The 17,450-nt window shown below is 36.4% G+C and overlaps 1 protein-coding gene across 1 annotated transcript in view; it reads left to right on the forward strand.

The window, feature by feature from the left end:
• The window catches only part of CNTN1 (contactin 1), a 241,168-nt gene extending 223,947 nt beyond the window's left edge, over positions 1–17,221 (forward strand). Inside the window, exons 23-24 of the mRNA XM_031589583.2 lie at positions 319–475; positions 14,721–17,221. Coding sequence (XP_031445443.2) covers positions 319–475; positions 14,721–14,800 — 237 coding nt within the window. The 3' untranslated portion in view covers positions 14,801–17,221. The remainder of the gene's footprint in view (positions 1–318; positions 476–14,720) is intronic.
• Positions 17,222–17,450: the final 229 nt, after the last annotated feature.

The following is a 17,450-nucleotide window of genomic DNA, read 5'->3' on the forward strand; positions in this document are numbered from 1 at the left end:
ACCTACCTGAGAAGTGAGGTTTTTATTTGATGTTCTTTGCCACCCTCCATTCTTATCCTCCATCATTCAAACACTTATTCTGAATGTAGAAAATTGAAATTATTTTTCAAAAGGTGGTGTAAATTCTATGACAGAGAAATCAATGAAAAAACATCTTATCTAGATTCACCCTAAGTAAAAAGGTAAAAGATGGTACCTGCAGCTAAGTTTTGAGATACATACACGCATAAACCTAATACCTTTTAATTCACTCATTGTACATGTATATTTTTGTGAAATGTGGCATTTCAATAACAGTGTTTGCTCTGGCTTTCCTAGGTGCTATATAGACCAGATGGACAACATGAAGGCAAGTTGTTTTCAACTGGAAAACACACAATAGAGGTCCCAGTCCCCAGTGATGGTGAATATGTTGTTGAGGTCCGAGCACACAGTGAAGGAGGAGATGGAGAAGTAGCTCAAATTAAAATTTCAGGTGAGCAGATAACTTCTTCTTTCCTTCCAACACTCCTTGGAAATCTTAGAGTAAGCACTTTCTTCTTGTGCACTCTCCAGAGATGTCCACAACATTTATGCCCAAAACTGGAGAGGTAGCTAGCTCTTCAGAAGTGACTGCACTGATAATTATGGTTAATCTTAAGTGTTCCTGAAGTCTGATAATGCACACAAGACACTTCAGCAGTGGCCCAACTCAGTCCAGGAAGCACTGTCAGTCTTCCAGATATCACTGCTTCTACAGGTGCCCTCAGTTATGCTGCCACTTTCAGTAGTTTACTGCAAGCATAATTACACATGCATAATACATGTGCATGCCTAGGGCTCAAGAAGTCAATTTGCAATAGTCCTGTAATTCCTAGTATCTGGTACCTCTGCATCTCATTCTACTGTTAACTGCCACAACAAGGAGAAAGGCAACTGAGAAAAAAGTGGTCCACAGAGGTCCACAAACCAATTGCTAGGAGAGTTCCACTTCTCAGGGTAGAAGAGAAGCTGTACCACAAACAGATTAAGAAGAAATGAGAGATGCAAAATGTTCAACTTCAGAGTGATTTGGATGACTGGTAAAGAGGGTGGCCACGCTGATTCATCTTATGTTCGCTATTGACTCTAAATACAAGGTCAGACATGATTTGTACGTCCCTTCCCTACTACTTTTGCAATTTAAGTAGTGTCTTAGCACACTTTGTATAAAGCAGAAAATATAATGATGTCAAGGACTCAGACAGTGTTTTGCACGATTATGATTTAAACATGTGCTGTGTTATTTTATTTTTTTCTTTAATTAAAAGATGAACTTTGGGGATAGTATCGTTTAAACACAACAATATTGTTGTCACACCATCAATGCAATCATTATTGTGTCTTTTAAAAAAGCAACATCTGTGCTATCTTGTGAATGTATTTTAAGAAAATCTGCCAATTCTGAAAAGAGTGGATCTCTGACTTGCTGCTTTTCAGTAATATATACAGTTTAAATCACCTAATGTGAACTCATGGGTATCACCAGTCTTGTATGGATGAAGCATCTACTCCAGTCTTGGTAAAATGGAATCTAGAGGTGGATAATTGTGGGAGTTGATTCCAGTCATTAATCACCTTCGCTGATGACAACTTTTTCCCTATTTTTATCTGGTTTTGAGATCCACCCATTGCTTTCTTTTATAGTTTCTGTCTAGACTAAAAAATCTTATTATACCTGTTATTCCCCTCCATTAAGATAGGTATATACAATGCCTGCTCTGAAAGTAATGACTCCTGTTTTATTATGTTGGCTCACAAATTAGAGGCAGATGGTGGTGGTATGGCAGTAGAGGCTGAACCCTCCCACCAGAATTCAGTTAATGTTGTTGCGATGCGACAGATGGCAGCAGAGGGGCAGTCTGACACAATGGCAGCTGACCTGAAAATGAATCAAAGTTGTGTCACTGAATTCCCCCATGCAGAAAAAATGGCACCTATTGACATTCATCAACACTTGCTGATTGTTTCTGGAGGCCAACCAGTGGATGTGAACACAGTGGAGCGGTGAGTGGTGCGTTTCAGCAGTGGTGACAGCAACAGTGGGTCACCTCTGCTGGTACAGATTTTTAGGAGCTCAGCATGCCAGCTCTTGTTCATTGCTGGTGAAAATGCCTAGGTAATGGAAATGACTATGTTGAAAAAGAGTGTTTTGTATGTGAGAATTTGCTACATCAAGTAGCGTTACTGTGCTTTTTATATCTCATAAATAGGAGGCATTACTTTCAGAACAACCTATACATATCAATCAAGTGACTGACCAAATGCTGAATGGAATCAGTGCCTTGACTTTCTCAGTGATAGCCTTTTCTTCAGGTCTTAAAGAATTTTGACAGCTCTTCATTTCTCTGACTTCTGAGAATTCCCTCGGGCCTATAAACGCTACAACTGTATGTACTGCTGTCTGAGGAGATGGTCTTGCCTCCCTACATTTACTACTCCCAGCATTATTTATGAAAGGCTTTCATTAGTCATTTATTTCACTGCACTGGACTATAAAATGGTGTTCAGCTTGTTTTCCAACCCCATCCTTAAATCCTTCCCAGAGTTCTAGCTTTCCAGGATATAATGTCCCTTCCTGATTTGTGTAACATTTCCTTAGTGTGTAATTTTATATAAGGTTGTGATTATGCACAGTTGGTTTGAATGACCTTAAGTTCCCATGCTATCTGGGATGATGATTTTTCTTGGAAACATGCAGAGGAGGCTTGGTTTCCTAGAAACAAATGTTTTGGTGGTCAGCTGGCCAGAATGGAACTTATATGTGCAGAGTGATGTAAACAACAGAGAAAGCAAAGCATAAAGCATCTTATTTAAGTTAGACAGGACCATTACCTTTAGGCATCTGATTCCAGAATTTTCAAACTTAATTAATTTCTTGTATAAGAGTGGGGAGAATTAAACAGCAAGAACAGGGACTGAATATAGCCTGGATGCTGACCAGGATGGAACACATCCTAAGCAAACTGGAAGGATGCACGGAAGAGAGAGGAGCGTCTAAAAAACCTGTGCTTCTTCCAAATTTATGTCTTCCTGCTATTCATTGGGTATCAAATCCAAAGTAATCTACTTCATATGACCAAGTTAGGTAACTATATTTCCATTATAAACAGTGTTCATCTAGGGTGTGATTCAGATATTTAAACATTCAACAGCTTAAGCAATGCTTCTGGCATTTGACGTGCCCTAGATTATCAGAAACATCCATGTAAGGCTGGCAGGTATGACAGGTTCTACAGGAGACCTTACGTCTTCTGGATCAGCAACTGGAGGCTGGGCAGGACCTTAGAAGCACCATTTGCCCTGTATTTCAAGCATCTGAATTGCACTTTTTAGCAAACCAACACCATCCCCTTGATTTGTGTGGCTGAAATTGCTGTGCTAGGAGGCTACAGCATAGTCACGTGTTGTAGATGTGCAGTTCTGAACTCTTGCTGAATTGTTTACAAGAATACCTAGCTCAGGAGCCCTAGATAGCACTGAGATCTTGACTTACGTATTAAATCACCAGTACATTTTAACAAGCAAAGTTACATTTGAAAGTCAAATATAAAAGAAGCTAGAACTGCATGTTATTTCTAGCTTCTTATTTGAGGCACAAACCTTGTTTTTCTCCATCTCACAAAAAACCTAGGCATAGGCTGACGAAGGAGGAAAAACATCCTAAAGCACCTTTGCCCACTTATATCCAGTCACCTTCCTAAGGATGCACTATTTTAGCTGAGCACGATGTAAAGGAAATTTACCAAGCAGCCATCACACACACATTTCTGCTCTGTGAGCATCTTGAAATGTGAGTTCTTATCATAAAATCATTTACTGCATATGTGCTGAGCTGCATTTTGGCATATTGCTACAATCTGTAGACTAGTTGTGAACCACTGTATTTTACTGAGCAGTGTCTGTCATACAGTTAGAGGTTGCAGATACTTTTCAAGCCCACTATAATAAATACATGAGCTATGCAATTGAAAAATAATTCTTGAGGTACCACAACTATTTGATGATTGGCACTACTTGTATGGCCAAAGGAGTCCATTCCAACAGCTAATAGTAGGCTTATCTATTTTCTATGAAATACATTAAAGGCTGAAAATTATGTTTTTCTCTCTTTTGTGCTTTATGGATTGCAATGCTTTGTCATAATACTACTCTTAATGTAATAAAAGCAATCTTGCAGTAAGTCAGAACTAAAACCATGGGATACTTAATACTTTTCTCACTTCACTTGTGTAACTGCATTGGCCTCAGTGCAGTTAATTTATGTCAGAGTAAAGAAAAATAGAAGCGAGCTCTCAAATCTTGAAGTTTCATCCATGAGGAAGGAGGATAACTTCATAACATTCATTAAAAAAATAAAGATAACACTTTCACCTTCAAATATAAAATAAGGTTAATATCTCATTTTAAGTAGTAACATAGACAAAGAATAACTTACATACTGCATATGCTTACAACAGGAAAACAAAATTAAACAAAATTATAGCTTTGCTTTCACTGCTTACATATAAATATATATGTGTGTGTGTATTTATGAATTCTATTTGCCAAGGCCATGTTTTATGATCCTGAAGAAATATTTACTTTGAAGTACACAGTTTTTTCAAAGCAAATGTAAAACTTTTACCTATAGGAATTCACAAGCATTTTAATTATTTTTTTTTTAAATTATGATTTAAAGGGAATATTAATATATGTTGCACACATTAATGTCAAACAAATCAGGTGGTCATTCAATTTCTATGTATTACAATCAAGCTCTCTTGATCGTAATTTGAAAATGTTTGTCTGTTGCAAAGTTGGTTGCAGTTATAAGAAAAATAACAGGAAAAAGGTAAAAATCATAAGGCACGCTTATGAAAAGAGGCCTCTGGCTGTATGTTACATGGCAGTCTCTGTTACTGATTTTGGAATTTTTAAGTTTGTGACAAGAATGTAACTAAAAGGTTCTACTAAACTAAAAATACACTTCCAAAATAACTCTCCTCTATGAGGACTAGATTTTTTACAGTGTACTTGAGTGTTGTCTCATGGCCTGAAATATAAGTAGAAGATATTCAGAGTACTCTCCAACTTGGTACAAAAATCTGCCTGAAACAACTTGTTTGGTTTTCTTTAATTTCTCCTTTTGAGAACTAAGGATTGATGATTGCATGTGTTGTAATATATTTAGTGCTAGAGCAAGCATTTTCTTGACAAGTCAAATTATCCTTAATTTCAGTTTCTTCTCCTTCTCTTGCAGGGCAGATTGTGGATATGTTTTCTTATCTGATTATATTTTTAGAATGCACTATCCTGTGATAATCCTGATGCTGTGTTGGTCATTTATGTTCACTTATGTGGGAAAGTCTGAATACACAGAATACATCAGAAAACAACAAAAGTGAATTGTCTTGTAAAGGACCTTGTAACTTCTCATGCCCTGCTTTCATCTTCAATCTGAGTTGCAACTTGCCTGTCTATGTAAGCTCAGGAATCACCCACAAAATCCCAGCTGAGGGTTATTGCACAGTCACGTGAGTGTCTGGGAACTTTGTAAAGCTTTTCAGCATTAGCAAGAAAGAAACGTACCACAACTTGAGACACCTTTTTACATGTCATAGATTATGCCAACTGTCACCAAGCTTATAAGAATGCTATAGGAATGTGTATCTGCCATAGAAACATATTTTTTAAAAATTGTAGTTGGATTTCTGATGATAAAGTTCTAAAGATAACAAAAAGATAAGACAAATACTGAAAAACTATTGAGAAAGTCAAGGGAGGATACTACAGCTATGAGGTGAATTCTGTAAGTGTAGCAAGGATCTTCAGCTAGACTAAGGGTAGTTAGTAAAGTAATCATTCATAGTAGGGAAAAAGTAACCAGAAAAACATTCACTTTTCTTCATAGTATGTGGATGAAGGTACTCAGTAAAAGCAGGTAGCAAGTTGAAAGCTATCCAAATAATACTCTTTTACATGACACAGAATTAAACTGCAGAACTTCCAGTGCCAGGAGACAGAGCAGGACAGAATTATAAATACAGACCTGGTCTGCCACTACTTTGTTTAAAACAATGCCCTATATCCAGCCCTTGACTCAGGAACTACTGATTGACAGATGTAGGGAAGAATATGAGACAAAATTGTACTCTGCAGGCAATGTATTTGTTTTTCTTTCCATTTCATTGGAGTCAGTGTCCTGAATGAGGCAGAGGCTTCGGTGTCACTCATTAAATCTGACCCTGTACTCCCAGCTTTAGGAAAGTGTACTACAAAATGCTTGAATAATATTTAGTTGATAGACAAAGGATTAGTTCTTTTGAAATCCTCATATACTCTCCTTACTGTTCTCAGTAGCTTGGATGTTATCCACCAATCAATGACTGACTTCTAAAATGTTTAAATAGGCGAAGAAAAATAAATTGTAGCTCACTATACAGTTAAAAATACTCTTTTGAAAAAATTGGCAAGTTTTTGATAGCCACTGTTTCAATAGGCCCATCAATTCAACAATGAAGCAAAATGCTTGATATTATATTCACTTCAACATTAGAGGAAGATGGAAGAAATCTGAATGTTCATTATGTATTTTAACTCTCTCTTCTTTAAATGTAGCAACACAATAAATAGAACACTGCAGAAAAAAATCACATAGCCCATAGACTGAATACTGAGATGCATATTTTCGATTAATATAGTAATTCCTTTGATGCATAATGATTTAATTTAATACAAATGCATATTCTAATTTCACCTCTTGGTAGGACATTTAACTACTGAACTATATACAGCATTTTTAATTGCTTTGAGAAATCAAAGGTAGGCAAGTGATCTTTAGAGTGGTTTAAAGTAATATTTGGAGGACTTGTCTCATTATTTTTTCCACTTAATAATCTAGACAGGATTGCAAAGGTGATTACAGGGATGAAGGAATGAAGAAGGGAATAGTTTCTAGCTGTGACAATTCTTGCACATTTTAATTTTTAGTAGTAGCAATAGAAGTGCATTATTCAAATTATTTTTAAGTTCAGTGGTTAACAAATTATCTTAGGGGTGCCATGAAGTGGTGGCACACTCATAACTCTCAGTTATTTACCTAACCCAACCAAACTACTTTTCTTCTCATTTAGTGAGGAGAGTGATTCAGAGCCCCTAGATTAGACATCTGTTGTATCATACTTTTGCACGAAACCTCTCTCGCTTGTAACAGGACAAACACCAGTGATTCTTTGACAAAAGCCATTGGTGATTTTCTGATTACTTTAGTTACTGCAGGTATAAAGCACAGATAAAATCACCTATTTGCTAAGTCAGAATTATCTTTTAAATGACAGTGACCATATGGGAAATACTGGTGTATGTTTGCCTTCTTTCTGCAGATCTATTAATAGCACATCTTATTACATACTGAAATGCTCCATGCGATTTTCAGGATACTTCAAGGACTAAAATGTCAGAATGTTCTTGCTTTTAAATGTTAATGCCATATATTTTACTTTCACCATATTCTAAAGCCTTTTCATAGAAGCAATAAGTGGAGAGGTGAAGATAGATTTGTCCTTGAAGTAAGGTTTGTGAGAGTGATACCAAGGTACTTGTTTATCTTCTGTTCCTGTTCAGCAGTTATATTCAGCCAATGGGGAAGTGAAGGAGGAATATTAATGCTGTCAAATTTCAAAGGAATCTTTCATATCTGTTCAAATGAGTTGTTCAGAGTATCGAATTTGGTGCTTGTGGCTTTTTTCTATAGCGTCGCTGAAGTAAGAACTTTATCATTTGAGAAATTCTGAAAGAAGGCCAGTCACAATTTTTTTTTCTCAAGCAGCTTGAAAATTTTCTTGACCTGTGAACTTTTGGTTCTTTGATTTTAGAGACTGGATTCATCGCAGAAGTTTGAATCACAGAGACATTAGTCTTATAGTTTATATAAGTCTCAATAACTAGTGTCTTCTACATTTTGAACTATCTGCAGCTATATCCTCTATTGTCACACCACTAGGCTATCACAGGGCCCTAAGAAGATTCCTCTGTAACTCTGTGTATATCAAAGTGTGTAAATATTAATCAACATAAATGTCTTTTTTTTCCTTTTCAAATCTATACTATCTTTTTGGTCTTTAAATGATGCACACTGAGAAGAAATAGCTGTGACTGTACATTTTATTTTTCTCATAGTATGTAATGTTCTTCCAGTGTGCATTCCAAAACCTGGATCAGAAAAAGGCAACGTGGAACCACAGTGAGTCACTTAAGACAGATATCAGAAGACATGAAGGCTAGGGCGTCCCATGTAGTACTGTGTGATAACCCAGTACCCAGTCAGAAGAACCAGAAAAGTGGCTGTAAATTCATCTCAGGGTTATGATTAAACTTTCTTTTTTGGCCTCCCTTTTTTTTCTTTTTCCTGAAATATTAGGCCTTGTCAATGAGACTACCAGAGAAAATGGCTGAATTCCTCTGAGAAGTTATCAACCATAATTTCTGAGGCAATGAAGAATACATCTGTGTGGAACATTCACAGCCAAGTGTTTTGCCATACCATGCAATCTCTGTAACTGCAGATGAATTTTTCTATGTGACAAACTACTAAAATTTGCTCCAAGCTCCTCCTGCTGCTTCTGCAGACGATTTCCAGCAGTGAACACCTCTCCTTAGCAGAACACATGATTCAGCCTTGCTTGGTCTGGCAGTACTGCTTGAGCTTCTTGTAAGCCAGTTTGTCAGGTGTGAGAGAGCAGATGCTGAAAGGTATAACAAGCACTTGCCTGAATCTCACAAAATGGTTGGAAGTACAAATCTGGGTCACAGACAGACCTCCAGAGATTGTTCTTGCTCTTATTTGTTAAGTATGTCACTTTAAAAGTACATTTTAAAAATACTGCATGTGGTCTTCTAATTAACTATTCATGCAAGATAATCTCAAATCTGCAAAGGGGAAGAAGATTCTGAGAAATAATTCACATTTATTGACATTTAGTAATAGTCTGCCAACTGAATATTATCTCATTTTCCTCAGAGTCTAAGGCATCTTGTCATTTTGGCAGTGCAGGTCTCCAGCGGGGCCAGAGTCAATAGAAAGGTAGCCTATGCAGCTTCCAGCAAGCCAGGTGCTGTTGCCAGAACAAAACAAAAAGCTTGTTTGGCTCTGTTATGGATTCTGAAGTAGGAAAAGACAAACTAACAGTGGGTGAATAAACCACTCAGACCATCAGCAGTCCTTTGAACGTGTTTTTAATGCTGTCTCTCTTGTTCTTGTAATAGTTTTAAAAGTGTTCTAAAGCACGCAGTAAACATTAGCACAGCACTAAGCACAGGGAAATGCACAGACAGCATTATTGCCATCACGTCTACTGTGCTGCAAAACTGTAATTCACAGAATTACTCTATAGAGCCTTTCTTGAAATGTTTATGGCATAGACAAGAAGAAAATTTCCTCATACCTATATAAAAGTAATCCTAGACAATGGAAAATTGGACCTATGACTTAGCACTGTTGTCACTGATGCAAGATAAATATATTTTAATTAGTTCAATTATTTCCCATTTACCATAAATAGGAATAGCAGAATTGGAAACCATGTCTGCCTGATTTTTCCCATTTCTTCTTAGTAGCAGTAGCCTTTCTTGAAGATGCTATTTCCAGCTGGGACAAGTAATATTTCTTTTCAGAAGCCAGTTCACAGAATGACAATCCAACTCACTCATTTTATGCAGTGTAGTTTAACCTAAAAAAAAATGTATTTCTTCCCTTCCCACTTTTCTGTTCTGCCTGGGTAAATATGCACTCAAAACAGATATTGATGGAGCCTACAGGATGCTATAGAAACTAAGGAACAGTATTCAGAGGATCTGAGGAGGCAAAAATACCTTTTCAAGTTGGCTCAGTTATTTCCCACAGAAGCGAACATGCTTAGTTGCAAGCAAGGAGATACACAATTTGAGAAGGCTTTGCATTTACCTTTCATAAAGTAAAAAGGAGAAATATAGAAACAGGCAGCCCTGATGAACATTGCTTCGTGGGCACTGGACCAAAAGGAGAATATTGTTTACAGGAAAGTATGTAGGAGTTTTGTTCAAAAAAAAAAAAAAATCAATTTTTTCAAAATAGGTGCAAAGGCACATACATTTATTAAATAATGAGTAAAACTTCGTTCTGCTACAGACTTAAACTGATTATTATTCATATAAAATCTCAATTCTGATAAGAAAATATTCTGTTTTCCTTACTCACTTGTAATAAATTTATGATAGGTTTTGTCAGAAAATGTGTTGCATCTACTGTATCATTCAGATGGTCAGTCTGCGTCTACCTCACTGATTCGTACAGCACAGTAAAGGGTGGATGTGTAGAAAAAAACAGTTGACATCGTATCCACAGTGTATGCTGAGGCTGGGTTTTGCTTTGCATGCTGTCTCTTCTGTTCTTGCGCAGTGTGCCTAAGTCAGCTCCACAGTGCAAAATAAAGCCCAGTAAGTGGGTCAGCTGAGATACTTCAGATCACACTCCTCAAACTAGAACATTCATGTAGATATTCCCCGCAATGCTCAGTTCCCAGGAACTAAGAAAACTGATGTAATTTAATAGAGATTAATTCTTCAACAATATCTCTTGATAACAAAAGCAGAGAAGGAGTTTTGCTACAACAGGATCAGTTCATGATCAGCCAAGGAACAGCTTGACGTTTGTGTATGTTGGCAGAGCAGATGCTTTCTCACTGAGAAAGAGAAGTTATTTACATATGACAGTTTCACAGATGATCAGGAACTAATTTCCTGTTCCACAGAACTGATGAAAGTAAGATTTCTAAATAGTCTTCTACACTTTTTTTGTAATCAATATGGAAAGGATACTAATGTTGGGAAAAGGGCCAGAAATGTCTTGTCTTAAAGATAGGTAAGACTTAAAGAAAATAATGACATATTTTTAATAAGAAGTCATTGCAGAGTTTTGGGAAATATACAGAAGTCTGAATTGTTTTAACTTCTTTCATGTGAACCTTAAATTAATTTCATTACTTTTGAATGTAATTAGAAAACGTTGCATAGTATTCAAGATGCCAGAAAATTTGGAATTTCCATTCAGAAATATAAAAAAATTTACTCTCGACTTTAGAAGATTGAATTGGCAACAAAGAATATAAAGTACAAATAGAAAGCTGTGGATTAGTAGGACTTTACCAGGAGTTCCTGTGGTAGCTAAAGGTCTTGCTGAACACAAACCTGTCCAGCATTTGTGCCCTTCATTTACTCAGGTAAGCAGCTGTTCATGAGATAGTTAGTAGTAAGGCCTTCATGTGAATATAGCAAGAAAACAAGATTTCATGGCTGCTTTTGTTTGGGGCTGTTGAGAAAAAAATGAATTTAAGGTGTGAAGGAAATGAGGAATCTTGATCTGATGTCCACAGATAATGGGTTGGAATGGTAATTAGGTGATGTGACAGTGATTTGGTTTTGGCCTCTATTTTCATGACTGTATCTTGCAATGGCAAGCGTGCTGGATACATAAGATGCTGATTGGGAGAACAGAAAAAATGTTGTAGCACTGAGGAGAGAATGAAGCTTTATACTGCTAAATTGTTCATGCCTGGCTAGACTTCAGGAGGAGTTTAATAACACTTCTGTTTTCATTTAAATCCACATGTTTATCTCTTCACATTCACTAAGTCTTTATCTGGCATTTCTCTAGTTTTTTGAGAGGTTGTTAAAACTGGCAGATCACAGCTGCAGTACTCTGTTGCACAGAACTAACTGTGATCGTTACTTGGGCACAATGTGCATTGATTTCTGTTCATGAGCTACTGAAGAGTACAGGCCATCATGCAGTGGTGAATGGTAATTCAATTAAAATACGCTTCCTGACACGTGGGTTGGTAGTATAACAAAAAAATGTATGAAAAGAGAAGATGAATTTAATGTGGATTTATCCTCACAATGTTCCGTTAATGTGCTGTCTGATGCCTTGTAAGGAATGGCTGTGATGGGGTGACCTGCTAACTGTTAATTCTGAAGCCAGTGAGTGCATCTCAGGGCAAGATTTATTATTCGTTTCTCTTTGTAGAATAGTTTTGTGCAGATAGAAATTTCCTTTTATTTTCCCATCATTTTTTCTTCATGTTTTCTTTAATCAGAAGCGTTCAAAATATGACTTCAGTTGTGTCTTTGCAACTGCATTTTCCTACTCTGACAAAGGCAGAATATGTTTTTGTGGATATTCTTAAGCATAGAATATAGAATTTGTTTTCTATGGCCATTACTCATTCATTAAAAGCGATTACTTTGATATTTGAGGATAAATACTACACAAAAAGAATGATGTGCCTCACAAATCTCTAAAAAGCATAGACTAATATGCTCCCACACTTTTCACAGTTGTCAGAATGCATAGTTGTTATGTATGAGAATTTATCTGAACATACATTTGTATACATCTTAATGTAAATCTCCTCCATTTATGGGTACTTCGAAGCAACCTTTCAGTATTTTCCTTAATTTTATCTTTTATTGTGCTGTACTTTTTACAGCTGAATTGAAGAAATGAAGAAAGATCGGTAGGTCTCTTATCTTGGTTTTCCAAGTGCTTGGATGTGAGAAAGAAGTTCAGAAGAACTTCAGAAAGGCTCTCCACAGTGCTTAAGGAAAGGGGAGAAGTAGGAGCAGAGAAGAGATTTGAGGGGGTCAGAAGTAAGAGAAAGCAGCAGATGGAGTTTAATGTGGGGGACAGAGAAGAGAGTGGAGCAGCAGAAACATCTTTATTTGAGAGAGGAGCAGAGCTGAGAGGAATGGGGTGAGAGACTTGGAAAGAGTGAGCAGAGTAAGAGGAACATCCCTGAAGTTGAAAAGAAATTCTGTGGGGAAAGACCTAAAGTTCTGATTTCGTGGCAGATGCTGTGAACTTTCTCCCTGGATGGACAGCAGAGAAACCAGGATGATGTGAAAATGCTTGCTTCCTCCTCCTGTGACAGAAACAGGAAGGGAAATAGTTGGCTCCGTCTCAGAGGCAATTTTCTGACAGATCTCTGATAGAATCTGTGTAGAGCTTCCACCATGAGTCAGGAGACACTGCCTTTTAGATCTGCCTTTCTAATAGCACTCAAAATTCACTGCTTAAGGCCTCTTGTAAACATGCCAAGCCTTCTGTTTGCTAGTGGCTCGTGGTCCTGTTTCTGTTAAATGAGTTGCTATATGACAAGCTATAGGAACTTCCTTCCATTCCTGGGATGGAGAGGACATACATTTGATTTTGGCTGAAAGGTGTCTTTAGACCCAACTTGCTCCAGTGGTACACATGTATTATATATATCTGGTAGAACGTAATTCTTCCCACTGTGACAACATTCAGGAATGAGTTGGAAGTACTGTAATAAGCTAGTTGAAGGAAAGAAGAATAAGCACTCTAGCTTGAGATATGCTCTCAACTGGCTTTCCAAAGAACTTCCTGAATTTGGACAGAGGGCTGTTTGAAGTCGAAGGAGAAAAGAAGATAGTGCTCTGAACATGGAGAACTGCAGCTGAAGGCTCAATTAAATGACTGAAAAGAGGAAAAACCCTGCCTAGTACAACAATTAAGATTGCATGTGGTGATTCTTAGAAGACTTCTTTATAGAGCAAAGCTTTCGTCCTGGAATTGGGAATAGTACATGTTAGGTAGTGCATCATCGAATTCACTGATCAGAAGGAAGTCAAACCCATACTGTGTTGAGACATATCATGAAAACACCATCCCAATAAATAAATAAATAAATAAATAAATAAATATCCCTGCAGTTATGTATGTGGGAACCACAAACAATTGAATAATACCACTTTTGTATATCCACAGTTAACTAATGAGCTCGTGAGCTCTGCAGTTGTCTGATTTGTACTCAGCCTGCATACTTTGTGAAAAAGGTTTTTTGTTATCAGTCAGTTTCATTTCTATCTATTTTCCTTACTTTCTCCCTATGATTGTGGGTAGGAAATTCTGCAAGAAATAAATGCTTGAAGGTGACCTACCAGAATTTATTTGGTCAAATTCTCACTTTAAATCATCATGGGTTTTTTTTACACTCACTATCATATTTTGATGACTTTTAATTAGTAAAGCCCTTTATTAACAGAATATTCAAGAACAAAGATACAGAAACTTCTCAGGCTGACACATAAAGCCTGCAGATCTGTCTTTCTAGAAAGATCCTTGTGACTTGCACAGACACAGATGTGTAAATGCCACACTGCTAGAAGCCAGCCATCTGGACTTTGTAATCAAGCAGGTAAACAAATGGACCAGGCTCTTCGACATCTCTCAGATTATTGCTGATCATAATAACATTAACTTTTCCAAAGGTGTCCCTTTGCTTCATCACATTTCAAAGACTCCATTAATTTTGTTTTCACATGCTTAAATATTTATTTTGACCTTTTGCCTCCTGCTATAACCTCCTGGCTTGTTGGACCATCCAAATCAAAATACACTGATGTGTTCTGAATGGCCTTGCTGCTTGTATAAACACGCTGCATAAACAACTCTTGCAGAACAAAAGACCAAGTCCTCTGCTGTGCTGTAGAAAGTCTCTTTGTCCGTTTCAGATTATCCATACAGGTAGGAGCTGTGTTGAGATACACCAGCTGGTTTTTCAGTCTTCTTACCCTGCATTCTTGCTGACATCCAGCTTTGTTTCCCTACTCTGAGTAATGCTAAAGAAAAATCAACACCACGTTGTTATCTGTTCACTGTGCAGGTGCCACTGCTGGAGTACCGACTCTGCTTCTGGGCCTGGTGCTGCCTGCCCTCGCTGTCCTTGCCTACTCGGGATTCTGAATGTAGCTGGATTTACCTTGTCCTCACCCGAACACAAGGGACTCCCTTTGAAGAGGAGGACTGCAACTCTTGATTCCTGTGGCACCATCCTAAGCCAAATAAATTACACTTTAAAATAAATTACCCTACCAATTTCCTATGGACTTTAAAAGGACTGAGGCATCCAGGAACTCCTTCATTAAGTAAATCAACTTTTGAAAGGATAAGAAATATTTTTAACTTGTTCCAATATGCCTTATAAAAACACTTATGCTGATCTGTGACAGTTGCATGATTCGGTCTAATGGGGCAAGTTACAGTGTTAAAACCCAATAACATAGGCTGTACAGTGAAAGTAAAATCACCATACGTAGGTGCTTTAACTTGAATAACAAATTGTGAAATATAATAGAGATTGAAATGTTGATTGTATGTGATAAATGTAAGAGTACTACGTCTGTCTGTACTATCCTATATGTTTTGTGTACTGCATATTTTTGAATGGCCCCATCATCATTCATTGGGATTACTGGTTTTTTGAGAGACAGTCAAAGCAAAAACATTTTGTTCATTTTCACAGCTATATTTCTTGAGGCTATTGGATACAATTTGAAGGACTTGAAGTAAATGTCAATGGCAAGAAAAATTTTATTTTAAATATGTTCAGAATACCTGAGACATTCGTAGTATGCTCAGCTTAAAGGAGTTTACCTGTACTTTACTGACAATAGATTTACTGTATTTTTTTCTTAAAACAGTTCTGTTGAAAATTCTTTTATGGTCATTGTTGATGATTTTAGGAGTGATATGTCAGCTTTCAGGGAAGCAGCACAATATATCAATTTTGATTTAGTATTATTACTATTAAGGTAGCAATATAACACATAGAAGACTGAAGATATAGTCCATATTAAGATCAGTTAAATGGACCATGAAATGGTAGGAAGCTTATGTTATTTTTTAAAGTAAAAAGATTTAAAATATAAAAAAAAGAAATAGATATACAGTAAATGACACAGAGTAGCACAGTTAAAAATTATTATATTTACATTTCTATGCTGCAGATGCCAGGTGTTACCTTCCTGTGGTGAAGCGTGCATTTGGGAGAATTATATGCTTTTTCAAGAATTTGATATTATTCTAATATTCATAGTGTTGTAAATAAGAGTTTTAAAGTTCTGGGACTGTTTCCCTATTTGACAGAGTACTGAATGGTCCAACTGTGTGTTAATACATGAAAGTCAGCTCCCAAATGTCAGTTGAAACTAAATGTTTGCTATGGCCTTTGCAAAATGGGAATTCTATTAGAGATAGAGAATGTTTTTGTTCTGACTGTGTCTAAAGTGTTTCAGTGTTTTTTTGGAGTTTGTTTTATTTTTTTAAGTTTTTAAAGAAATACACGTTCTTTATGTTTTCCATGGTATGCTGGGAATTAGTTTGAGTGTGAATGTTGAAGAAACACAGTGATACTGAATCAGATGGCTCGAGTAATAGTGCAATGTCTGATGCTTCAAGAATTATAAGCTTTGAATCATATTTTATTAGCACAACCTTGCTAGCTACTTAGAAATAGATTTTATCTTTTTAGAACTGATACTGTAGAGGTCCATAACAATATTTACATGAAGCAAGAATAGGCCTATTAATGATTTTCACCCCCTTCTTTAATTTGTATAATTTTGTACTATATATTTACATGTAGAAGTGTAGAATCTTCATCAAGAAGTATCAATAATACTGTTTTAGTTTAATTTTAACTATTTGTTACGATATGAAAATTTTTTAAATAGGTGAAAGTGATAACTTCCCTATAGAGGAATGTCAAAGTGTCAAGCACTACTCTGTTTCGTAAATTGTATAATTATTTGAAAGAGAAATGATCTGTCTTCATACATGAGAAACTAATATGCTGTAAGCCTTCTGTACAAAAAAAAAAAAAAAGTGTTTTATTGTATTTCATTTGGTTTTGTTCTTTTGCAGTATGACTCATTTTTATATAATCTACAGTCACAACTAAAACTTTTGCCAAATGCATGATTGCCTTTTACTTTTCTAATACATGGTGTAAAAAGCAAAACTGGTTAGTTTTTGCATGAAAATGACCTGGGAGGGAAAGCCACTTCCTTTTTTAAATCAGCAACACAGATGAGGTAGGTCTCACGTACTCATCAGATAGTTCAGAGTTTTTCATTGTTTCACATAACTGTATAAATTCGACTGGGACCTGAAGTTTCAAATTGCTGTAAAGAAAAACTAACTAATGTATCATCTGCTTTAAAACGCAAGGTTCTTAATTAAAGTTTATATAGATAGACATATTTGTTGTTTCTTTATATTTCAGGAAACTTGATATTACTATTATTTGATACAAATGAATATTGAACTGTTTTTTTAGTTACTTTTTATCTTCTTTTTTCTTTTTCAAATGAATAGAGCAGGACCGTGCTTTGTCCTTTTTATGAATGAAAAGTAAATTAAAGTTAAATAAATGTATTAATGTTACTCAAGATATAACAACTGTCTTTTGAATTAGAGCTTTCTGCTTTCACAATAATGATGCGGTTCTCTGTAGCAGTAAGAAAAAGCCTGTGTATCCCTCCCCTGCGTTCTTATGTTGTTATGTAGCAGAACCGAAAGAGCTTCTGTGGGGTAAGGGTGGCTGTTTCACTTT

This window comes from Phasianus colchicus, chromosome 1 (assembly GCF_987193195.1).
Source record: "Phasianus colchicus chromosome 1, bPhaCol1.hap1.1, whole genome shotgun sequence".
Taxonomy (NCBI): domain Eukaryota; kingdom Metazoa; phylum Chordata; class Aves; order Galliformes; family Phasianidae; genus Phasianus; species Phasianus colchicus.